General features: G+C 42.8%; 1 protein-coding gene across 1 annotated transcript in view; it reads right to left on the bottom strand.

Annotated features, from left to right (window-relative positions):
• The window catches only part of LOC118379800 (BAH and coiled-coil domain-containing protein 1-like), a 129,041-nt gene extending 108,197 nt beyond the window's left edge, over positions 1-20,844 (bottom strand). Inside the window, exons 1-2 of the mRNA XM_052471968.1 lie at positions 19,503-20,844; positions 15,936-16,263 (exon numbers count right to left, since the gene is read on the bottom strand). Coding sequence (XP_052327928.1) covers positions 15,936-16,107 — 172 coding nt within the window. The 5' untranslated portion in view covers positions 16,108-16,263; positions 19,503-20,844. The remainder of the gene's footprint in view (positions 1-15,935; positions 16,264-19,502) is intronic.
• Between the last annotated feature and the right edge of the window lie 5,332 nt (positions 20,845-26,176).

Genomic DNA, 26,176 nt, shown 5'->3' with positions numbered 1-26,176 from the left:
CAGAACAGTTTACAGTCCAGTTTACAGTCCAGAACAGTTTACAGTCCAGTTTACGGTCCAGAACAGTTTACAGTCCAGTTTGCAGTCCAGAACAGTTTACAGTCCAGAACAGTTTACAGTCCAGTTTACAGTCCAGTTTACAGTCCATTTTACAGTCCAGAACAGTTTACAGTCCAGAACAGTTTACAGTCCAGTTTACAGTCCGGAACAGTTTACAGTCCAGAACAGTTTACAGTCCAGAACAGTTTACAGTCCAGTTTACAGTCCCGTTTACAGTCCAGAACAGTTTACAGTCCAGAACAGTTTACAGTCCAGAACAGTTTACAGTCCAGTTTACAGTCCAGTTTACAGTCCAGTTTACAGTACAGAACAGTTTACAGTCCAGAACAGTTTACAGTCCAGTTTACAGTCCAGTTTACAGTCCAGTTTACAGTCCAGAACAGTTTACAGTCCAGTTTACAGTCCAGAACAGTTTACAGTCCAGAACAGTTTACAGTCCAGTTTACAGTCCAGTTTACAGTACAGAACAGTTTACAGTCCAGTTTACAGTCCAGTTTACAGTCCAGTTTACAGTCCAGAGCAGTTTACAGTCCAGAACAGTTTACAGTCCAGTTTACAGTCCAGAACAGTTTACGGTCCAGAACAGTTTACAGTCCAGAACCGTTTACAGTCCAGTTTACAGTCCAGAACAGTTTACAGTCCAGTTTATAGTCCAGAACAGTTTACAGTCCAGTCCAGTTTACAGTCCAGTTTACAGTCCAGTTTACAGTCCAGAACAGTTTACAGTCCAGAACAGGTTACAGTCCAGAACAGTGTACAGTCCAGTTTACAGTCCAGAACAGTTTACAGTCCAGAACAGTTTACAGTCCAGTTTACAGTCCAGTTTACAGTCCAGAACAGTTTACAGTCCAGTTTACGGTCCAGAACAGTTTACAGTCCAGTTTGCAGTCCAGAACAGTTTACAGTCCAGAACAGTTTACAGTCCAGTTTACAGTCCATTTTACAGTCCAGAACAGTTTACAGTCCAGAACAGTTTACAGTCCAGTTTACAGTCCGGAACAGTTTACAGTCCAGAACAGTTTACAGTCCAGAACAGTTTACAGTCCAGTTTACAGTCCCGTTTACAGTCCAGAACAGTTTACAGTCCAGAACAGTTTACAGTCCAGAACAGTTTACAGTCCAGTTTACAGTCCGAACAGTTTACAGTCCAGAACAGTTTACAGTCCAGAACAGTTTACAGTCCAGTTTACAGTCCCGTTTACAGTCCAGAACAGTTTACAGTCCAGAACAGTTTACAGTCCAGAACAGTTTACAGTCCAGTTTACAGTCCAGTTTACAGTCCAGTTTACAGTACAGAACAGTTTACAGTCCAGAACAGTTTACAGTCCAGTTTACAGTCCAGTTTACAGTCCAGTTTACAGTCCAGAACAGTTTACAGTCCAGTTTACAGTCCAGAACAGTTTACAGTCCAGAACAGTTTACAGTCCAGTTTACAGTCCAGTTTACAGTACAGAACAGTTTACAGTCCAGAACAGTTTACAGTCCAGTTTACAGTCCAGTTTACAGTCCAGAGCAGTTTACAGTCCAGAACAGTTTACAGTCCAGTTTACAGTCCAGAACAGTTTACGGTCCAGAACAGTTTACAGTCCAGAACCGTTTACAGTCCAGTTTACAGTCCAGAACAGTTTACAGTCCAGTTTATAGTCCAGAACAGTTTACAGTCCGGTCCAGTTTACAGTCCAGTTTACAGTCCAGTTTACAGTCCAGAACAGTTTACAGTCCAGAACAGGTTACAGTCCAGAACAGTGTACAGTCCAGTTTACAGTCCAGAACAGTTTACAGTCCAGAACAGTTTACAGTCCAGTTTACAGTCCAGTTTACAGTCCAGAACAGTTTACAGTCCAGTTTACGGTCCAGAACAGTTTACAGTCCAGTTTGCAGTCCAGAACAGTTTACAGTCCAGAACAGTTTACAGTCCAGTTTACAGTCCAGTTTACAGTCCATTTTACAGTCCAGAACAGTTTACAGTCCAGAACAGTTTACAGTCCAGTTTACAGTCCGGAACAGTTTACAGTCCAGAACAGTTTACAGTCCAGAACAGTTTACAGTCCAGTTTACAGTCCCGTTTACAGTCCAGAACAGTTTACAGTCCAGAACAGTTTACAATCCAGAACAGTTTACAGTCCAGTTTACAGTCCAGTTTACAGTCCAGTTTACAGTCCAGAACAGTTTACAGTCCAGAACAGTTTACAGTCCAGTTTACAGTCCAGAACAGTTTACAGTCCAGTTTACAGTTCAGAACAGTTTACAGTCCAGTTTGCAGTCCAGAACAGTTTACAGTCCAGTTTACAGTCCAGTTTACAGTCCAGTTTACAGTCCAGAACAGTTTACAGTCCAGAACAGTTTACAGTCCAGAACAGTTTACAGTCCAGTTTACAGTTCAGTTTACAGTCCAGAACAGTTTACAGTCCAGAACAGTTTACAGTCCAGAACAGTTTACAGTCCAGTTTACAGTCCAGTTTACAGTCAAGAACAGTTGACAGTCCAGAACAGTTTACAGTCCAGTTTACAGTCCAGTTTACAGTCCAGTTTACAGTCCAGAACAGTTTACAGTCCAGAACAGTTTACAGTCCAGTTTACAGTCCAGAACAGTTTACAGTCCAGAACAGTTTACAGTCCAGAAAAGTTTACAGTCCAGAACAGTTTACAGTCCAGTTTACAGTCCAGAACAGTTTACAGTCCAGAACAGTTAACAGTCCAGTTTACAGTCCAGAACAGTTTACAGTCCAGTTTACAGTCCAGGACAGTTTACAGTCCAGTTTACAGTCCAGAACAGTTTACAGTCCAGTTTACAGTCAAGTTTACAGTCCAGAACAGTTTACAGTCCAGAACAGTTTACAGTCCAGAACAGTTTACAGTCCAGAACAGTTTACAGTCCAGTTTACAGCCCAGAACAGTTTACAGTCACGTTTAAAGTCCAGAACAGTTTACAGTCCAGAACAGTTTACAGTCCAGTCCAGTTTACAGTCCAGTTTACAGTCCAGAACAGTTTACAGTCCAGAACAGTTTACAGTCCAGTTTACAGTCCAGAACAGTTTACAGTCCAGAACAGTTTACAGTCCAGTTTACAGTCCAGAACAGTTTACAGTCCACTTTACAGTCCAGAACAGTTTACAGAACAGTTTACAGTCCAGTTTACAGTCCAGTTTACAGTCCAGTTTACAGCCAAGAACAGTTTACAGTCGAGAACAGTTTACAGTCCAGAACAGTTTACAGTCCAGTTTACAGTCCAGTTTACACTCCAGAACAGTTTACAGTCCAGAACAGTTTACAGTCCAGTTTACAGTCCAGAACAGTTTACAATCCAGAACAGTTTACAGTCCAGTTTACAGTCCAGTTTACAGTCCAGTTTACAGTCTAGTTTACAGTCCAGAACAGTTTACAGTCCAGTTTACTGTCCAGTTTACAGTCCAGAACAGTTTACAGTCCAGTTTACAGTCCAGTTTACAGTCCAGAACAGTTTACAGTCCAGAACAGTTTACAGTCCAGAACAGTTTACAGTCCAGTTTACAGTCCAGAACAGTTTACAGTCCAGAACAGTTTACAGTCCAGTTTACAGTCCAGAACAGTTTACAGTCCAGAACAGTTTACAGTCCAGAACAGTTTACAGTCCAGTTTACAGTCCAGAACAGTTTACAGTCCAGAACAGTTTACAGTCCAGTTTACAGTCCAGTTTACAGTCCAGAACAGTTTACAGTCCATAACAGTTTACAGTCCAGTTTACAGTCCAGAACAGTTTACAGTCCAGAACAGTTTACAGTCCAGAACAGTTTACAGTCCAGTTTACAGTCCAGTTTACAGTCCAGAACAGTTTACAGTCCAGAACAGTTTACAGTCCAGTTTACAGTCCAGTTTACAGTCCAGAACAGTTTACAGTCCAGTTTACAGTCCAGTTTACAGTCCAGTTTACAGTCCAGAACAGTTTACAGTCCAGAACAGTTTACAGTCCAGAACAGTTTACAGTCCAGTTTACAGTCCAGTTTACAGTCCAGAACAGTTTACAGTCCAGTTTACAGTCCATAACAGTTTACAGTCCAGAACAGTTTACAGAGTTTACAGTCCAGAACAGTTTACAGTCCAGTTTACAGTCCAGTTTACAGTCCAGTTTACAGTCCAGTTTACAGTCCAGAACAGTTTACAGTCCAGAACAGTTTACAGTCCAGAACAGTTTACAGTCCAGTTTACAGTCCAGTTTACAGCCCAGAACAGTTTACAGTCCAGTTTACAGTCCAGACAGCAAAAAGGGCTAGAGAGAGACAGTACATTTGATAAAGAGGTTATCATGGACAACAGAAGGAAAAGAAAGGAGAGACAACAGAATAGAATGAAAGGATCATGCTCCCTCAACTTCAGGCAGATTCTTCATGCCCTTCTAGTGTCACTGTTCCCCTGTATTCCTTCAACTCTCTGTGAACCAAGGACCTCTCCATCCATCGAAGACCCTGACACTTTAACAGACCAACACTGCTCAATGAACAGCATTACAATATGAATGAGCAGAGCTGAGATGCAGCACTGAGCGCTGACATTAACCAAATAAGAAGCATACACATTTCAGCTGGACAAGGCCATTTCAGGGCCATATCAGGTGGCTATTTGCAGGTATTGAGGGTTGTCGTGGCTGCATCTCTGGACGCTAGTGTGTGTTTCACGTGCCAGACCAGCCACCCGAGAAGGATTCTCATCCTGGATGACATCATGTCTGTCCCTGACAAATGATGTCATCGCTCTGGCTCTTGTGAACAGCGGATGTCTTGACCCCGAGGCAAGAGGTAGCTGTCCACAATAAGTGTCATCACTCAGTCCATAAGTTCAAATCCAAGGAAAAAATATATAATAATTGATTGGTTCCATTACGTTAACACATAATATTCAGCAGTGCCACTGACAAACACCCTACATAACAGATGCAGAGTAGAAATAATTAGTCAACCCATACAACAGTGTGCCGGCAGTACAACTGTGCACGTGAGCGTGTGTGTGTGAATGACTGGCTGGCTGGCTAACTGGATGAGTGGCTGGCTGGCTGATTGGCGTGTATTAGCTATTTGAAGAGCGCTGTACACTGTCTCTAAGCGTGGGGTAAACTATGTTATCTCCACCACCAACCTGCTGTACACTGTCTCTAAGCGTGGGCTAAACTATGTTATCTCCACCACCAACCTGCTGTACACTGTCTCTAAGCGTGGGCTAAACTATGTTATCTCCACCACCAACCTGCTGTACACTGTCTCTAAGCGTGGGCTAAACTATGTTATCTCCACCACCAACCTGCTGTACACTGTCTCTAAGCGTGGGCTAAACTATGTTATCTCCACCACCAACCTGCTGTACACTGTCTCTAAGCGTGGGCTAAACTATGTTATCTCCACCACCAACCTGCTGTACACTGTCTCTAAGCGTGGGCTAAACTATGTTATCTCCACCACCAACCTTCTGTACACTGTCTCTAAGCGTGGACTAAACTATGTTATCTCCACCACCAAACCTGCTGTACACTGTCTCTAAGCGTGGGCTAAACTATGTTATCTCCACCACCAACCTTCTGTACACTGTCTCTAAGCGTGGACTAAACTATGTTATCTCCACCACCAAACCTGCTGTACACTGTCTCTAAGAGTGGGCTAAACTATGTTATCTCCACCACCAACCTGCTTGCTGTACACTGTCTCTAAGCGTGGGCTAAACTACGTTATCTCCACCACCAACCCACTAGCGCTACCAACACCATCTCCAGCTCCAGAGAAGGGGTTGCCTCGCCTTCCATGTCCCAGAAGAAGGCTTCCCATCTAGGGAGAACGGTGAGGGGGGCTCGGGCTTGTCACTTTCTCTACCTGTGGCTCGGCTGATCTGCTGACTCATCACTGACACATACATACATACACACACACAAACACACACTACTTATGAGCCAGAGTGTTCCCGCGGAGATGCTCGGATGAGTTGCCGGGGACGACGGTCGGTGCTTTCAGGCACTGTTAATCTGACTGGATTATCAACCAGGTGGAAATGCTCAGCCACTCTCGCTCTCTCTCTTCCCCCTCTCCACTACTCCTTTCCCTCTCTCCTCCAAGCCTCTCTTTTCCACTCTCCCTCCATCCTCACCATCCTTCTGTTTAATTCCACCTCACCTCTTCTCCTTTCCCTGCTTCCTTCCTTCTCTCCCTTAATTCTACCTCCTCTCTTACTCTTCCTTTCTCACTCATCCCTTTATCCTTTCTTCATATGTCCGTTCATATCCTCCTCTCCTCCTACAAGTATTAAAACAATGTGAGCAAAAATCACCAGCTGTGAGTCCTGTGGTGGGTGATCAGGGCTGGAGCGTATGGCTATAGGGAGACACACATTACAGCTTCTCCCGAAAGGACTGTTCACTACAACTTCAACCTTCTCCTGAGAGGTCTGTTCATAATACTTTCTCCCTTCTCCCTAGAGAACTGTTCAGTACACATTCAGACTGGAGGACTGTTCATGACACCTTCTCCCTGGAGGACTGTTCATTACACCTTCTCCCTAGAGGACTGTTCATTACACCTTCTCCCTGGAGGACTGTTCATGACACCTTCTCCCTGGAGGACTGTTCATTACACCTTCTCCCTAGAGGACTGTTCATTACACCTTCTCCCTGGAGGACTGTTCATGACACCTTCTCCCTAGAGGACTGTTCATTACACCTTCTCCCTGGAGGACTGTTCATTACACCTTCTCCCTGGAGGACTGTTCATTACACCTTCTCCCTGGAGGAATGTTCATGACACCTTCTCCCTAGAGGACTGTTCATTACACCTTCTCCCTAGAGGACTGTTCATTACACCTTCTCCCTAGAGGACTGTTCATTACACCTTCTCCCTGGAGAACTGTTCATTACACCTTCTCCCTGGAGAACTGTTCATTACACCTTCTCCCTAGAGGACTGTTCATTACACCTTCCCTAGAGGACTGTTCATTACACCTTCTCCCTAGAGGACTGTTCATTACACCTTCTCCCTGGAGAACTGTTCATTACACCTTCTCCCTGGAGAACTGTTCATTACACCTTCTCCCTAGAGGACTGTTCATTACACCTTCTCCCTAGAGGACTGTTCATTACACCTTCTCCCTAGAGGACTGTTCATTACACCTTCTCCCTAGAGGACTGTTCATTACACCTTCTCCCTAGAGGACTGTTCATTACACCTTCTCCCTAGAGGACTGTTCATGACACCTTCTTCCTAGAGGACTGTTCATTACACCTTCTCCCTAGAGGACTGTTCATTACACCTTCTCCCTAGAGGACTGTTCATTACACCTTCTCCCTAGAGGACTGTTCATTACACCTTCTCCCTAGAGGACTGTTCATGACACCTTCTTCCTAGAGGACTGTTCATTACACCTTCTCCCTAGAGGACTGTTCATTACACCTTCTCCCTAGAGGACTGTTCATTACACCTTCTCCCTAGAGGACTGTTCATTACACCTTCTCCCTAGAGGACTGTTCATTACACCTTCTCCCTGGAGAACTGTTCATTACACCTTCTCCCTGGAGAACTGTTCATTACACCTTCTCCCTAGAGGACTGTTCATTACACCTTCTCCCTAGAGGACTGTTCATTACACCTTCTCCCTAGAGGACTGTTCATTACACCTTCTCCCTAGAGGACTGTTCATTACACCTTCTTCCTAGAGGACTGTTCATGACACCTTCTCCCTAGAGGAATGTTCATGACACCTTCTCCCTAGAGGACTGTTCATTACACCTTCTCCCTAGAGGACTGTTCATTACACCTTCTCCCTAGAGGACTGTTCATGACACCTTCTCCCTGGAGGAATGTTCATTACACCTTCTCCCTAGAGGAATGTTCATGACACCTTCTCCCTAGAGGAATGTTCATTACACCTTCTCCCTAGAGGACTGTTCATTACACCTTCTCCCTAGAGGACTGTTCATTACACCTTCTCCCTGGAGAACTGTTCATGACACCTTCTCCCTGGAGGACTGTTCATTACACCTTCTCCCTGGAGGACTGTTCATTACACCTTCTCCCTAGAGGACCGTTCATTACACCTTCTCCCTAGAGGACTGTTCATTACACCTTCTCCCTAGAGGACTGTTCATGACACATTCTCCCTAGAGGACTGTTCATTATACACCTTCTTCCTAGAGGAATGTTCATTACACCTTCTCCCTGGAGGAATGTTCATGACACCTTCTCCCTGGAGGACTGTTCATGACACCTTCTCCCTGGAGGAATGTTCATTACACCTTCTCCCTAGAGGAATGTTCATGACACCTTCTCCCTGGAGGAATGTTCATTACACCTTCTCCCTAGAGGAATGTTCATGACACCTTCTCCCTGGAGGAATGTTCATTACACCTTCTCCCTGGAGGACTGTTCATTACACCTTCTCCCTAGAGGAATGTTCATTACACCTTCTCCCTGGAGGAATGTTCATTACACCTTCTCCCTAGAGGACTGTTCATTACACCTTCTCCCTGGAGGACTGTTCATGACACCTTCTCCCTAGAGGACTGTTCATTACACCTTCTCCCTGGAGGACTGTTCATTACACCTTCTCCCTGGAGGACTGTTCATGACACCTTCTCCCTGGAGGACTGTTCATGACACCTTCTCCCTAGAGGACTGTTCATTACACCTTCTCCCTGGAGGACTGTTCATTACACCTTCTCCCTGGAGGACTGTTCATTACACCTTCTCCCTGGAGGAATGTTCATGACACCTTCTCCCTAGAGGACTGTTCATTACACCTTCTCCCTGGAGGACTGTTCATTACACCTTCTCCCTAGAGGACTGTTCATTACACCTTCTTCCTAGAGGACTGTTCATGACACCTTCTCCCTAGAGGAATGTTCATGACACCTTCTCCCTAGAGGACTGTTCATTACACCTTCTCCCTAGAGGACTGTTCATTACACCTTCTCCCTAGAGGACTGTTCATGACACCTTCTCCCTGGAGGAATGTTCATTACACCTTCTCCCTAGAGGAATGTTCATGACACCTTCTCCCTAGAGGAATGTTCATTACACCTTCTCCCTAGAGGACTGTTCATTACACCTTCTCCCTAGAGGACTGTTCATTACACCTTCTCCCTGGAGAACTGTTCATGACACCTTCTCCCTGGAGGACTGTTCATTACACCTTCTCCCTGGAGGACTGTTCATTACACCTTCTCCCTAGAGGACCGTTCATTACACCTTCTCCCTAGAGGACTGTTCATTACACCTTCTCCCTAGAGGACTGTTCATGACACATTCTCCCTAGAGGACTGTTCATTATACACCTTCTTCCTAGAGGAATGTTCATTACACCTTCTCCCTAGAGGACTGTTCATGACACCTTCTCCCTGGAGGACTGTTCATGACACCTTCTCCCTGGAGGAATGTTCATTACACCTTCTCCCTAGAGGAATGTTCATTACACCTTCTCCCTAGAGGAATGTTCATTACACCTTCTCCCTAGAGGAATGTTCATTACACCTTCTCCCTAGAGGAATGTTCATTACACCTTCTCCCTGGAGGACTGTTCATGACACCTTCTCCCTAGAGGAATGTTCATTACACCTTCTCCCTAGAGGAATGTTCATTACACCTTCTCCCTAGAGGAATGTTCATTACACCTTCTCCCTGGAGGACTGTTCATGACACCTTCTCCCTAGAGGAATGTTTATTACACCTTCTCCCTGGAGGAATGTTCATTACACCTTCTCCCTGGAGGACTGTTCATGACACCTTCTCCCTGGAGGACTGTTCATGACACCTTCTCCCTAGAGGAATGTTCATGACACCTTCTCCCTAGAGGAATGTTCATTACACCTTCTCCCTGGAGGAATGTTCATTACACCTTCTCCCTAGAGGAATGTTCATGACACCTTCTCCCTAGAGGAATGTTCAGTACACCTTCTCCCTGGAGGAATGTTCATTACACCTTCTCCCTAGAGGAATGTTCATTACACCTTCTCCCTAGAGGACTGTTCATTACACCTTCTCCCTGGAGGAATGTTCATTACACCTTCTCCCTGGAGGAATGTTCATTACACCTTCTCCCTAGAGGACTGTTCATGACACCTTCTCCCTGGAGGAATGTTCATGACACCTTCTCCCTGGAGGACTGTTCATGACACCTTCTCCCTGGAGGACTGTTCATTACACCTTCTCCCTAGAGGAATGTTCATGACACCTTCTCCCTGGAGGACTGTTCATGACACCTTCTCCCTAGAGGAATGTTCATTACACCTTCTCCCTAGAGGAATGTTCATTACACCTTCTCCCTAGAGGAATGTTCATGACACCTTCTCCCTGGAGGAATGTTCATTACACCTTCTCCCTGGAGGACTGTTCATTACACCTTCTCCCTAGAGGAATGTTCATGACACCTTCTCCCTGGAGGAATGTTCATTACACCTGCTCCCTGGAGGACTGTTCATTACACCTTCTCCCTGGAGGACTGTTCATTACACCTTCTCCCTGGAGGACTGTTCATTACACCTTCTCCCTGGAGGAATGTTCATTACACCTTCTCCCTGGAGGACTGTTCATTACACCTTCTCCCTGGAGGACTGTTCATTACACCTTCTCCCTGGAGGACTGTTCATTACACCTTCTCCCTGGAGGAATGTTCATTACACCTTCTCCCTAGAGGACTGTTCATGACACCTTCTCCCTGGAGGAATGTTCATGACACCTTCTCCTTGGAGGAATGTTCATTACACCTTCTCCCTGGAGGAATGTTCATTACACCTTCTCCCTGGAGGACTGTTCATGACACCTTCTCCCTGGAGGACTGTTCATGACACCTTCTCCCTAGAGGAATGTTCATGACACCTTCTCCCTAGAGGAATGTTCATTACACCTTCTCCCTGGAGGACTGTTCATGACACCTTCTCCCTAGAGGAATGTTCATTACACCTTCTCCCTGGAGGAATGTTCATTACACCTTCTCCCTGGAGGACTGTTCATGACACCTTCTCCCTGGAGGCCTGTTCATGACACCTTCTCCCTGGAGGAATGTTCATGACACCTTCTCCCTAGAGGAATGTTCATTACACCTTCTCCCTGGAGGAATGTTCATTACACCTTCTCCCTAGAGGAATGTTCATGACACCTTCTCCCTAGAGGAATGTTCATTACACCTTCTCCCTGGAGGAATGTTCATTACACCTTCTCCCTAGAGGAATGTTCATTACACCTTCTCCCTAGAGGACTGTTCATTACACCTTCTCCCTGGAGGATTGTTCATTACACCTTCTCCCTGGAGGAATGTTCATTACACCTTCTCCCTAGAGGACTGTTCATGACACCTTCTCCCTGGAGGAATGTTCATTACACCTTCTCCTTAGAGGAATGTTCATTACACCTTCTCCCTAGAGGACTGTTCATGACACCTTCTCCCTGGAGGACTGTTCATGACACCTTCTCCCTAGAGGAATGTTCATGACACCTTCTCCCTGGAGGAATGTTCATTACACCTTCTCCCTAGAGGAATGTTCATGACACCTTCTCCCTGGAGGAATGTTCATTACTTACTATGGAAAGTTGTAATAGTAGATTATTATTATATTATAGATTGCATAAGGTGCAATTTCAAAGTTGAGTAGTGCATCATCAGTTTTATTCTTGTCATGTCAATCATTGCATACCTTAGAGAGCTATTTATAACTTGTCAGAAATGTCCAGATGAACAAGCCCATGTCAGCTGACCTTTTTTAGCTAGGTTTTTCTATCCCAAGGATATTGTTGTAATGTTTGAGTCACTCAAATATCACATGAATAAACATTAGACATGGCAAAATGTATAGAATTGCAAGAAAATAAGCTTTAAAGCTTTAAACTTGCAAAATGTTCTCAGCACCCCATGGCATCGTGTAGAATTGCAGGAAATAAGCCTTAAACCTGCAAAATTGTATCTCCCCCAACAAAAGGGGTGTGAACAGTTTGTGTCATGAACAGTGCTTGTGTCCATAGAAATGCATGTGCTGGAAGGGAGGCCTGAGGGAAAAGGAACTATTCTAGATTCACAGCCTTAACTATGATCAGAGGACATTCTCCTCCGACTAAAGACACACAGACAGACACACAGCCTTATCTCCAACACACACCGCCCCAGAGAGGGAGACGAGTCTCCCCGTTTACTAACTCTGTGGCAGGCAGGCAGGCAGGCAGGCAGGCAGGCAGGCAGGCAGGCAGGCAGGCAGGCAGGCAGGCAGGCAGGCAGGCAGGCAGGCAGACAGCAGACAGACAGACAGACAGACAGACAGACAGACAGACAGACAGACAGACAGACAGACAGACAGACAGGACAATAGGCAGAACACGCTAACAACTCTGCCATTGGATGGGGGAGGGGGGGCAGGGTGTCTCTTCTCTGTAACCGTGGCGATCAAAGTAATGGCACCCCGAAGCTAGCACCTCAAACACCTTAGCCAATCAGCTTGCTCGCTGACTCCGAGTCCAAACGAGGCATCAGAATGACTGGACAGGGCTGCGGAGTGTGAGACAATGTCTGATACACACACACAGAACACACATCACACACATGACACACATGAAAGGAGAAGAGAGAGAGAGAGATAGAAAGGAGAAGAGAGAGGGAGAGAAAAGGGAGAAGAGAGAGAGGGAGATAGAAAGGAGAAGAGAGAGAGGCAGATAAAAAGGAGAAGAGAGAGAGGGAGATAGAAAGGAGAAGAGAGAGGGAGATAAAAAGGAGAAGAGAGAGAGGGAGATAGAAAGGAGAAGAGAGAGAGGGAGATAGAAAGGAGAAGAGAGAGAGGGAGATAAAAAGGAGAAGAGAGAGAGGGAGATAGAAAGGAGAAGAGAGAGAGAGAGATAGAAAGGAGAAGAGAGAGGGAGATAAAAGGAGAAGAGAGAGAGAGAGATAGAAAGGAGAAGAGAGAGGGAGATAGAAAGGAGAAGAGAGAGGGAGATAAAAAGGAGAAGAGAGAGAGAGAGATAGAAAGGAGAAGAGAGAGGGAGATAAAAAGGAGAAGAGAGAGAGGGAGATAGAAAGGAGAAGAGAGAGAGAGAAAAAGGGGAAGAAGAGAGAGGATCAGAAATTCCCACAAGAATAGTAAATGAACAATTTTGCAAGTCATCACAAGATCAAATGCTATGTCTAGGGGGTTTAGGATTAGGGTTAGAATTACGGTAAGGGTTAGGGTTAGGAGCTAGGGTTAGTCTCAGAGTTAGGATTAGGAGCTCAAACGTACGCGTTCACACACACTAATCCACACCTTCTGAAAAGTGACACACCAGTGCAAGGAGGCTCAGCCACACCCTCCATGATACAGCACACCTGTTCAACTATACATCTACCTACAGACTAGACACAACCCTCATCTGCACTAAAACAACTACAGCCTAGAGGAGAGAGAGAGAGAGAGAGAGAGAGAGAGAGAGAGAGAGAGAGAGAGAGAGAGAGAGAGAGAGAGAGAGAGAGAGAGAGAGAGAGGGAGAGGGAGAGGGAGAGGGAGAGGGAGAGAGAGAGAGAGAGAGAGAGAGAGAGAGAGAGAGAGAGAGAGTGAGAGAAATGGTCCCAGTTCAGATATGAACCTTACAGACAACACAGTACCACCGGTGTTCATCTGAGGGGCTGGTCTCTATAGCTATATAATAGTGATAACAGCCATTTAGCCACCTCATCATGCGCAACAGACACCATGCGGATCCTTATAAGGACGCAAATGTTATAGATGGATCAAATACAGATTTAGCAAAAACAATGATGGTAAAATAAGGAAATGTACATTTTTCCTCACCATTTCCTCATAAGATTCTGGAATTACCCTGCTGCAGATGCAAAACATTGGTGTGTGTGTGTGTGTGTGTGTGTGTGTGTGTGTGTGTGTGTGTGTGTGTGTGTGTGTGTGTGTGTGTGTGTGTGTGTGTGTGTGTGTGTGTGTGTGTGTGTGTGTGTGTGTGTGTGTGTGTGTGTGTGTGTGTGTGTGTGTGTGCGTGCGTGCGTTTTGGGGGAGAGTCGTCCCAGGAAGAGGAGATCTAACTAACCCCCAAAAACCTTTCCTCCTCCCCTGACTCCCCCCTGACGCCCCCGCCTGCACCACACATCACATCAACCCCCTGCCCAGTGGCCTAGGGCCAGGCAGACAGCTATCTGAATCTCAAGGGGTGCCCAACACAAAGTGCCCCCCTCCTCAGCCCCTTTACAACAGAACCCCATCCAAAAAACAATCCCCATCAGAATGTCAGTCATCCATCAGGAATAATGAAGCAATACTGAAGTACTGGCATTCTAAATATGATAACATACAATGTGAAACACTTTGAGACTATATCAACGCTAAAAGACTATAAAAATGCAATTCATATAGTTATTATTATTACAATGATACTCTGTGATAAGCTTCACCAGCGAACTTACTGTACAACAAAATAGAGCAGACAATGCCAAACGCTCTCAAATGCACAGCTCAATACCATGTGCTGCTGCTGTAAAATGCCCATAAAGGTGGTGAGAATAAATTCTGTCTGTATTTAATTTGTCAATTTACCCATAATTTTCATTTTTACTATATTAAATCTTTATTCAACCTTTATTCAGAAGGTATAGTCACTAAATGTGTATTTACAAAGACGGCCTGGCATACTAAACGATTCAAATTCCCAATTTAATTGATACTCGTAATGCATTTAGACCAACATCTATAGCTAGAAAATAAATGTTCTTAACTATAACGACAACAACACGGGTTCGTATCTCAACGTTTTATAAGAAATTAATGATATTTCACTCAAGACACATAGGTTTTATATTTATACACGCATTCGCTCGGTTTTACGATTCACTACATGATTAGGTGCAGCAGACACCCCTCCCCCAGCCTTCACTTACACACACATCTTCACTCCCCCCTCCCCTCCTCCTTTAGGACAGGATACCAAAGCTACTTGTTAAAATCTAATGCATGCACTGTCAAACCATTCTCGCCCGTCACGTCCGCGCTCAATATAGAAACCGGATTGTCTGGTATTACGCGCACCTCTATTAGCGCGGGCTCCTCTCCACTCCTACAGACTGACCCCCGGGTCTCGGACTCAGGACAGTCGCAGGGCCTCACCGAAGACGGAAAGGAACGCACCAGCTCGCACGTCACTCCTCCACACGCACCGCACTCACGGGAATAGGTCTACAGTATCCTGGCCTACGCACATACAACAATCATTTTAGCAAAGGACAAACGGATGATGGTAAATGAGGCAACATAAAGTTACAAAAGGATTAAAACCCATTTATAACATTAGGATTAGTCCATTCTACTAAACAGATTTTGGGGAGGTGAAACTATCCAACTTCATTTGGAAAGATTCCATGTCACTTGAAAGCAAATAATGTATTGTAGCCCTAATAATCCTTTACTCTTTCTAAATAATCCCAATAATATTTCAGAATTATGTAATAATCTATTTTATATAATAACGTTGTATATTGTGTTCTAACTATATATCGTATTGTCTAGAATAGGCTTAGTCTCACTACATCTGTAATTTAACAAATTACGTTTATTTTGTGTTTACTTTTATAAAATGCACGCTTATTTTTCATATTAAAGTAGCCTACTCGGTTCTGACAGGGTAGGTAAGAAACAGCGCTAGAAACCGTTCAATAAAATATAATATTGACTAAAACTGGAACATAAAAAATAGAGTCCACAGTAATTCCTAATTTCGAGAATGACCACATCGTCGAACTCATTTCCTTTTCCAATAAACTCTCGTTCGTCCCTGACAAACGGCAGGGTTAAGTTTACCAAGGGAGACGCACACCGTATGTCCGTCCCACTTTCAAACAGTCCAAAAACACCAGAGACTCATTTATAAAATCGCACAATTAATCTTATATTCCAACAAATTCGTATTTCCACCAACCTGAATGTGGGGCCATGGCGATGTGAGACGAATAGTACTTTCCAGGCTGGAAGTGAGCGGGGTGCTGCACTGTGCCTCGGCCGCCAGAAGCTATCCGAGAGGAGGCGTGGTGAACCAACGCGCCCGGCTCTGTCAAGAGGTGGTGTGGAGGAGCGAAATCCCGGCTTTCCATTCTGTCGAGAAGCAATAAATCCCAAATCCAGAGGAAAAGCCAGAAGCATCGAACGCTGTCTAGATTCAATAATCCCTTTTATGAACTTCGGATAGGTCGTCTTGAACTCATTCGAGTATTTGCCTTGCCCACCAAAAAGTATGTCCCGGTCATGTTCTACAAAGAGAAAACACAAGACCACGTCAATACACCGAAAACAATGGGACAAAATCTCTGAAAGATCAATTGAGGCGTGTAATTCTCACACGCATCCTGTCTAATGTTGCCAACTACACTTGATTTCCTTGCATTACAAAAGTATAACATCAAGTGTTTTTAAGTATCAGTAAAAGAATGCTAAAAGGTTTGACTAAATGAAACCCCAAAACAAATAGCCTACCCAGTCTACAGTAGCCTACGGTAGAATGCAGACTCAAACGCTTACTCGTCTTCATGGCAGACAAGAAAAAGCAGGGTGACTACAAACGGAACAACAAAAGGAGTGGTCATCTTAAACTACGGGTTGTTTCACTGTAGGGGATAATAACGCTATACTACTCCGGTGTATTCTGAAACCTATAGATGAGTCAGTCTGGGGGGTCTACCATCTCTCAGTCTCACGTCGGAATTAGACGTTCGTCCATATCTCACCTGAAGCAAATGTTTGATCTTTCAGTCAGTCCATTACAGGCCAATTTTGTAATTTTCAAACTCCAAGCATCAAAACTGCTTCCATGACCATAGCCTACTGCAAATCATCAAAGGGAGAATAGGTTACATTATAAATATGTCGATGTAAACAAAATACTATTAAGACTTAAATGTATGCATAAATATATTGAAATGTATCAGCTACAGTTTTTGTTAGACTTGGGACAATTCTGTCACGTCCGTGAATTTTGACTAGCTCCTTTATGTCTGTAAATGTGTAGTTTCTTTACTGGCATATATAGTCTGAATGTGCTTGAGAAAAGGCATTGAAATCGCATGTTTATCGCAAAGGTAATTTAATAGTTAAGTCAACATTGCCTTTCACCCCTTTCACAATGGTAATCACTTATAATGCATGTAGGGGTGGGTGCATCCGTAGGACATGTATAATAACAACACCAACTAAATGACGTTTACCGCCGGGGATAGAAACTTAAGCAATAAATATAGGAATGGGAATCAACATACTCAATGTGCCTTATACCCCTAGTAATTCAGTTCAATGGGACACCCCATGGCGCTCAAATTTGGATAGGTGGGCCTGTGTTCACAAAACACATCTCACTGGGCAATTCAGGCACTACTGATACGGTGATTGGTGAACTTCAATTGTATCAGCAAAATCCAAGGTAAGAGAACAAAGAAAATATAAAATGGCGAGCTAAACCAACTGGTCCTCTTGCTATTTCAAGGAGAAAAGTACACAGCGAACATTCTAGAACAGTAGTCAAACTGAAACGTTCAGGAATTCTGAGCTAAGACAAGTCTCTCTCAACGACAGAGCAGAGGCTTATATGTTCAGGCAGCATAGGCTACTGACGAATGTGTGTGTGTGGGGGGGGTGCGCGCGCACGGTGCTCAGTGAGAGATTTGTACATGTATCCAAATCCTTGAGCATGACAACGTGTTAGAGTGTATTTTTATTCAAAATGTTGACAATCGTTGAAAAATGGTATTGGCCTACACTCCTCACAATGTGATAAAAAAATATATCTGTTTCATTCTGTTACAAAAAACGGTCTTAGAATGCATAGAACCAAATACATTTCAATTATATTAAAATAATTACATTTTAAACGTGCACATTTGTTATGATATTTTTATTCAAATCGTTACATTAAAGGCTAACGGTGCTTTCAGAGTTAAACGTTTCGAGTGTTTTATCTTCTTTATGTGTAATAGTGGAACCATGAAAAAACTATTGTGGAATTTAATTTAAAAAATTTTAAAAAAAATTGCAACAATCGAAGATACATCGCTTCCTCTTATTTCACGCAGACTATTTTTTTTTTACATTATTCCTCGTAAACAAACGTCTAAAATGTTTACATTCCATGTCAAAACGAAGCCACCCAAGCTATGCATTTCGACCAAACGATATCTACAATCAATGTAGGACCATAGGCTTACCGTCCTTCAACCGTGTCACTGAGCTGACTAGAGGCCATCACATAAAAAAACACATTCAAATCTGATTAAAAACAGGTAGCCTCGGCCTAATTTAAAACTGGGATCAACGTGGGAGTAGGCTAGGAGACGCTGAGACTTCCTTTCCTTCCACTCCTCTCTGCCCGACAGTCTTTCTCTCTACCCCCCTCCTCCATCGCTGCCCCCAAAGGGTCAAACTATCAGGAGACAACAACAAAAAAACCTTTCGAAAACTACCAGCCGAATGGCAATACACGAAAAGCCTGCCTAAACACTGAGGTGGAAGCACGAATTTCTCCTTTCTTCCCAATTCCCCACATGAGATGATATTGTAATAAAACTAAGGTATTTTGGGCATGGAACGCACAAACTCTTCTGAAAAATAATAGACTCTCATAAGGGCATCACTGTTGTCACTGTTATTTGTTCACTATACGGCTTTACGTTAGGCCCAAGAGCTGCAATTCACGATTTTGCAGTAAAGCGAAGTCACAAACCATAACTGGGATACTAAATCAAGATATTCAAAGGCCAGTTAAGCGAAAGACACACTCCAAGAGGGACACTCCAAGCACAGCGAAACCTGCCTGGTGGGATTCGGTAAGAACTGTCTACTGGCAAAGCCCCCTCCATAACAACTGTGAAAAACTGCAGTAGGCCAAGCCTATAATCAAATAGGCCTACTGATAGTAAAACAACAAAACTACAATATAATCCATTATTAGTTTATCTGAACCACGGGTAAAAGCGCGTCTTATAATGCATAGAACCAAATACATTTAAATTCTGTTAAGATAATTATATTTTAAACGTGGCACCTCATCTCGTCAGGAGAGAGGTTTTGTAGATGATTGTTTAATTGTACAATAACAATGATTGTCTATACAACAATCAACGTTTAGATTGTCAACAGCATAAGGAAGGAACCTTCACTTGGCTTAAGTACAAATGTTAAAATGGCTATATTCTCATGCATTTTTGTTATATGCTATAGTCATTATAGTATTTGTCATTGTACTATTTATAATTATTATTATTTTGTTAGAAATATTAATATTGTTGTTACTTTCATTATATTACTATACTACTGGACTACTACTAAGCAATGGAACATATGTGCCGTGCCGTGTGATTTAAATGAATGCATCGTGTCTTTACGCAGTCTAAAATAACCCATAAATGTTCTACTACAAAGACTCTTTTAAAAGCAGAAGTTGAAAGTATAGATGTTTATTATTACACACATTCAAAATGGACACAATAAATAAATTACTTACTGGTAAGTTATTCCTTGCATAACAATTAATTGTTTTTAAAAAATGTACAAAAATATACAAAGGGAAAAAAGCGGCGTACAAAAAGGAAAACATGTGGAAATAGTTACATCCTAGTCTGCAGATTGTAGTGTGCAGTTGAGGTGTAGAGATGCATCGTAGAAGTACAGGCTTCTCGTGAATCTAAGCTCGTACATCCACACAGAAACTCTCCCACTGTATCCGCTAGTGCCACTCAACTACGAGCGAAGGAGGGACAGTAGGGGAACGCACTCTCCCATTGGTTTGATAAATACAATGAGAAGCGTGTCCATGAGGCGCGCCCCGCGATAAACAGAAACTCTGGTTGGAAGATGCCCTGAACCAATAGGAATGCTGCTGGATTCCTAAAACAAAACCGCGGGCGTTTGATTTAAGCCCTTGCCAGAGCATAGCCCTTTCCAGAGCGTAGCATGCAAATGTCAGGAGATATCATCAAAACACAGCACATCTCTGTGAGTGAACAGCAGAAAATACAGGACTTTTGATCACTAGGAAGTCCACAGAATATTTTGTGATCACATGAACTACACGTCCATTTTTTTTATTTAACTAGGCAAGTCAGTTAAGAACAAATTCTTATTTACAATAACGGCCTATGAACAGTGGGCTAACTGCCTTGGTCAGGTGCAGAACGACATCATTTTACCTTGTCAGGTCGGGGATTCAACCTAGCAAACTTTTTGGTTTCTGGCCCAATGCTCTAACAACTAGGCTACCTGCCGCCCCAGTTTTTATTTGTATAATTTTACAATAACGTTTTTTTTCAAAGCTTCACACTTAGACCTTACTTATGTCACCAGAAATAGGCAAACGTTTTCAATTATCAGTTTAATCAGGCCAATTTAATTTATTTAGGCCTATAACTTGCTTAATAAACACATATAATGGCTTACACCTGAGTATCCCATTTATTATGAATTGCCTACAAATATGTATTTGTAAAATAAGCTAAATATAGGCCAAATAGTAGCTTAAAGGGCAATTAAAGAACAACAGAAATGCAGGAGGAAGTCAAATTTGATTCTAATAGACTAAATTACTGGGGAAGTAAAAACGTTGGTGTCTGTTTATGTTTACTGTCATGACACACACTTAGGGAAATCGAATCACAATGTAATGTACTGTCCTCGGGGTTAGTTTTGCTCACAGTTCACTAATTTAGTGAATTAAAGAAGGAAGGATATGGCCTTGCGTATTTCCATGCTAAAAATCTTGAGCTATAAGATAATATTCCCAGTTTGTTTTAACTGGAAGTGCAGGGTTAAAACTCCAGCCTTCGGTGTGAATAAAGTGTCTGATTGGTTGGCATGTTGCCAGAGAGCTGTCAATCACCAAGTGTAAACAAGGCTCTGATTGGCTGCTGGCCAGTCCGCACTGGGCTGACTGAAAAAAGCAATTACTGGCCCTGCGGTTTCAAGGCGGCCCCGGGTTGAATGATGAAAGGAGATAAGAAGGGGCTGTTTCAAGGCGCCCCCACGGCGAACCCCGTTGGACCCAGAGCAAAAGTGGTGTCAAGAGTGACTAAATCAAAGGGAATACGTTAAAAAGGGGGAAATTACATGTTGTATTAAACGTAGAGGCTAGATTTGCGGATTAATGCGATGGAATAACAACGTTACATAGAGAAAAGGGAAGGTAAAATGGCTTCAATGACAGGAAACAACTATTTAGCTCTTATTGGAAATTCTGTTTTTCCAAGATACGAACCGCAAAATGTTTTTTTTTTTCCCTAAAGATATACGCGAAGATGGAGCGCGAGGGTGATTATGTGGTAGAAAACGTTGGACTCATGTCATTACATCCGTGTTTCTAAAACGTTCGCGTACGTTTTTATTGCAGCTATTCAGTAACCATGCTAAAGTAAGTGGATATTTCCGTTTTTAAAGAAATTACAATCGCAAATTGGATTATTACCATAAATGTTCAAGGACACCTCACATGGGTGTTGGTTTACTTGTTACCATGAATTGGGATTAGCTACATACATTGTTTGCTACAAGAAAATATCAACAATAGTCTATATCAATAAGGGTGGAAAATAATGACGGAGAAACATTTTTAGAAACATGTTCTCTCTAAGAATAGGCTAAATCCAATCGCTTGTAATTCAGAACGGTCCTATAGTGCTTTATTGGTGAAGGATTTCATAATTAAATTCACTGATTAAACACAGGCTAATAATACTAGCCTAATGATAATAGTAATAAAAATGTATGTAAAATATCATAGTTTATTACGCAAGGTAACACTGGGGACATTTGACTGACATGTTATAAATGTTCATAGGTCTAACTGCTACAAAAAAAGAGGTAATGTACCCAAAATATAATCATGATATAATTGACTGCAAAACCATAATTTAGACAACATAAAAAACCCAGACGAAGATAATATCTCTGCATTTCTGGGGTAGATCTAATGAGCAGACAGACAGAATAAATATTAGATTTGCACTTATGATATCTGTATTATTCAATCAATCTCCTTTTGGTAAAACCACAACAAACACCCCAATCCCAACATCCGACCAGCAGTATCAAACAACATCCAAAATTGTCTGTCCTGGACAACAGCAATGCAACTAAATGTAGCTTCGAAATTAGTATTTTATGTATTGCAACAAATTAATAAAATAATATAAAAACGAATAGATTTCTGCGCATAATCCATAATTGAATCGTTCGCTCACTGCAATCTACATATGCACACCGCATTCCATGGGTCCTGACCCCAAGTGGCCTGTCGGTGGGTTGGAGTCGTCATCCCCCACAGACACACACGATCTCTACGCTTTGACTAAACCCACTGGGCACACACTGGTTGAATCAACGTTGTTTCCACGTCTTTTCAATTAAATTAAGTTGAACCAACGTGGAATAGATGTTGAATTCACGTCTGTGCCAGGTGGGAAAGGTCCAAATCTGATCATCGATATTCTGAGGACAGAATTGTGCCGCCCCAAATTTGCCAAATATAGTGCCCATTAGGCTGATCAAAACAGACGAAGCCCGTGAGATACTACATTCGTAAAACCACTGTAATGTCGGATATATAGACAGCAGTTTCTATTCAACTTAAATGTCATGCTTTCATTGAGTTAGGAGGTGCATGCTCAGTGATAAACAAAGGCACCTTCCTCTACAGATAAAAATACAACATTTTCATCAATATCGTTGTGATTTCCCCCGAAGGAATCACCTTCCAACCTCACGCTCCCATTCCATTCTCTAGCACGGTTGTCTTTAAAACCAATGACATCGGGACAATACAGAATTATGTTCCTAGCCTCACAAAAGGGGTCCCGCACTTAAAACAGAAATCTGCATTTAATTTATTTAGTGACAAGAAAAAGCCCGTTACTGCCTGATTTGTATTGGTTCTTTTTCACTTAAAAGGTGGGGGGTTGGGTGGGTGCTCGCCTGCTCGATGTGTATAGAAAGCATAACACACACACGCGCACATGCACACACACTCTTTTATTTTCTCTTCCCATCGCTCTCCCGTCCGTGTGCCAGCGTGAGCTACCCTATACCGAGGGGGCGCGCGGATAATTAATGCGGATTGACTGATTACTCTTGAAACAGACCGGTCCTGCGCGAGGGATTGTCCTCGAGCAATGAAGCGTTCTTGACTGACACATTTCCCCCTTCCCTTCCCCTCTCACACCCAAACTAATAGAGCGGTGCGCTTTTTCGCAAGGAAAGGCCCACTTCCAAAAACCAAGGCTGGAGTTTTCATTTCCGCTAGAGAGAAGAGCGTCTTTCTGTTTGACCTGCGTTCTCACCATGACCATTCTAGAACCAAAGAACGTCCGCGCTGCACAGTTCGCTCGAGGCAATCTCTGTATGTAAAGGGAGCTTGCTGCTTGTAGCATGTGCGCACGTGTCATTTTAAAAGGACAGTGTATTCTAAATAAATAAGGGGTGTCACGTATAGGTGCGTTGGCCCTAAGGTAAAGCTGAAAGAACTTAGTGCGGGTATAGCTACATATTTATCAGCGCAATTTGCAGACGACGCGAAACACACTGACTGCCTGGGGAGGTAAATAAGGGCCAACAGGAGGTCTCTACGAGAGTCCCTCTATAGCGGGCAACAATTATATTCTCACGAAAATATTCCTGATGTCCCTTAATAATGATGACGAACTCCGTTAAATGCATAGCCTGATAGCCTGCACAGCCTGATACCTCCGAGACCTGGATGAAATTACTGACCGACTGAAATATAGAAATTCGATTTATTGAAATCTTTCTGCGGATATTACTAAAATAACATTTAGTGAAAAAAGGTACTAAATGTATGTGCAGGCTATGTCTGGAGCTATGGGAGTAACTTATACACGTTAAGCCCTATATTTTGATGGTTTAGTGGTCAACAAGGTTGTGTGGAGACTGCAACTCAGCAACTTTTCAGTTTGTGTGTTTTTAGGCCTACATCTATCAATAAATTAAACTTTGGTAGGCTATAGCCTAATGCACCAAATGTGCAGGTCCCCAAGACCATGGTGAGGACACAAAAGATGACATGATGGACTAGAACTTTGGCCTACATAAAAGCAACGTGACCTTTTCAGCTCAGTGTGTGCAGGAGAAGCTGCTATTTCTGGTCATCATGTTAGATAGCTACGTCACAACAGACCATCACCGATATGTTCTAAAACAGAAAGAACTACAGCACCGGAATGGTTGGAAACCAAATATCTCCAATGTTAGCAGTATTGAGTTGTTTTTCTTCAGCTTATTATAAACATATTTTTTTAAATAAGAAATGTTTTCTTGAACCTCATTTTTACACATTTAGATTGGCTGAATACTTCTTGCACATTAATGTATTTTGGTGACCACACAAAATAGCGGCGAGTCAACAAAGTGACAAAGTATTACAAGTCAACAAAGTGAAATGAACCACAAAACATTATACATAAATTGTTCATGTCATGGACAACATACATTTTTTTTATCGCAAACTTGCAAATTGCCAGCTTGTTTCAGCTTTTCGACATCTTGCCAAAAAACAACGGGTTTAGGTAATAGCCTATACTGCAGAATGCCATCCATTACCGATGTCGTCCTCATGTAACACGTCCTCATTATCAGCATTTGAACGTACATGAAGCAGCCTTCTAAAGCCCCGGTGCATACTGTATAGAGTATGTTAGGCTACCTGTATTAGGCTACCCATATAACCTAAATTAAACCCTTGAACGCGACGGCAACACAGATAGGAATCGCAGTTTAGGCCATAACAGTGCTACAACACTGTCCGTAGACATGGACACATATAATGGGATTAAAAATATCGGAAGTACACGAATACATGTGGCTGACGTGTGAAGAGGTTTCCAATATGGACTAAAGACCTATCTATACCTACAAGTTAACGTGCTTTCATCTCGACACCTCGTAGACTCTCAGCAAAGCTATGGTTATCGTTCATTAGGGTCCGAGCAGTTTTACTGGCATCCTTCGACCAGGGGAAGCAAATTAGCGTTCCCTTCTCAACTGAGAACAAGGAGGGGTATGGCCATGGGGTGGATCTACAAAGAAAAAAGCTTGTTACACTTTGCGTCATATAAAATATGACCAAGTGAAAAATATGACATCCCTGGCTTCACAGCCACACATTCTCAACACACACAACATGATCGGGCACGATTTGTTGAGGCCTGCAGAAGATGTGAGATATGCTATGCCATGATTTTCAATTGCAGGAGGACGGCGAGGAGGAGGAAGAGGATAAAGAAGAGGCTCGTTCTTGTGGACAGATGAATAAAGTGTAGGCCTAAATTGAAGGTAAAGCCAATGGTCAAGGCAAGCGTGTCGCAGTCTCGATGACGTCGATGACAAAGAGAGGGGAAAAAATTAATATTTTCCACCTCAAAGTTAAACGTGCAATTGAATACAATAAGTGCATGACTGGATAGAATATATGTGTTATTAGATGGCAATATATTGTTACTATACGCCGACAGGTTACCAGAACATCACAATTGGTTATAGGCCTACCAGATAAACATCATTGCGCAGGAAGCCAGCTTCGATCTTATGTCATTTTGAAGCCGGTAGACTTGGGCGGTTATAGATAGAAGCAAACCTGCACCCCATTAGTGTAAGTATAGGCCCAGCTCCTATACATGTCACATGCCTCCTTCATTATGACAGGTTTTTATAGAAGAAGCTAAACGTCAAACAACGCAAAATAAAAGGCTACTATAATAACAACAAGAACATGTTAAAAGCTTTGGTTGGCTCAAACTATTGTTTTATCGATTTAAGGTGAAAGTATAAGCAAGTGGAGCCTACTGGATCATGTGTGGTTCATTATAAAATGTCATCATTTATATAATGAAACATATTAAAGATCCAATGCAGCCGCTTTTAGCTCAATAACAATTAAGTACCTTACAGAGATTGTTTTCAATGAAAATGGTCAAAAATAAACTAAAATAGCTTCTTAGCAAATAGCAATTTATCAAGCAATAATGTGACCAGGACTGCGTGGGAGTGGTCTGAGTGGGGAGGGGAAACTGAAAACGAGCTCTTTTTGGCAGAGGTTTGGAACTGTCTTTCGTATTGGTCTATTAACTAATTTACCGCCTGGTGATTTCACCAGGCAGGGTAAAACTCCATCCCACC

This window comes from Oncorhynchus keta, chromosome 2 (assembly GCF_023373465.1).
Source record: "Oncorhynchus keta strain PuntledgeMale-10-30-2019 chromosome 2, Oket_V2, whole genome shotgun sequence".
Taxonomy (NCBI): Eukaryota; Metazoa; Chordata; class Actinopteri; order Salmoniformes; family Salmonidae; genus Oncorhynchus; species Oncorhynchus keta.
This window is presented reverse-complemented; position numbering and strand designations above follow the sequence as displayed.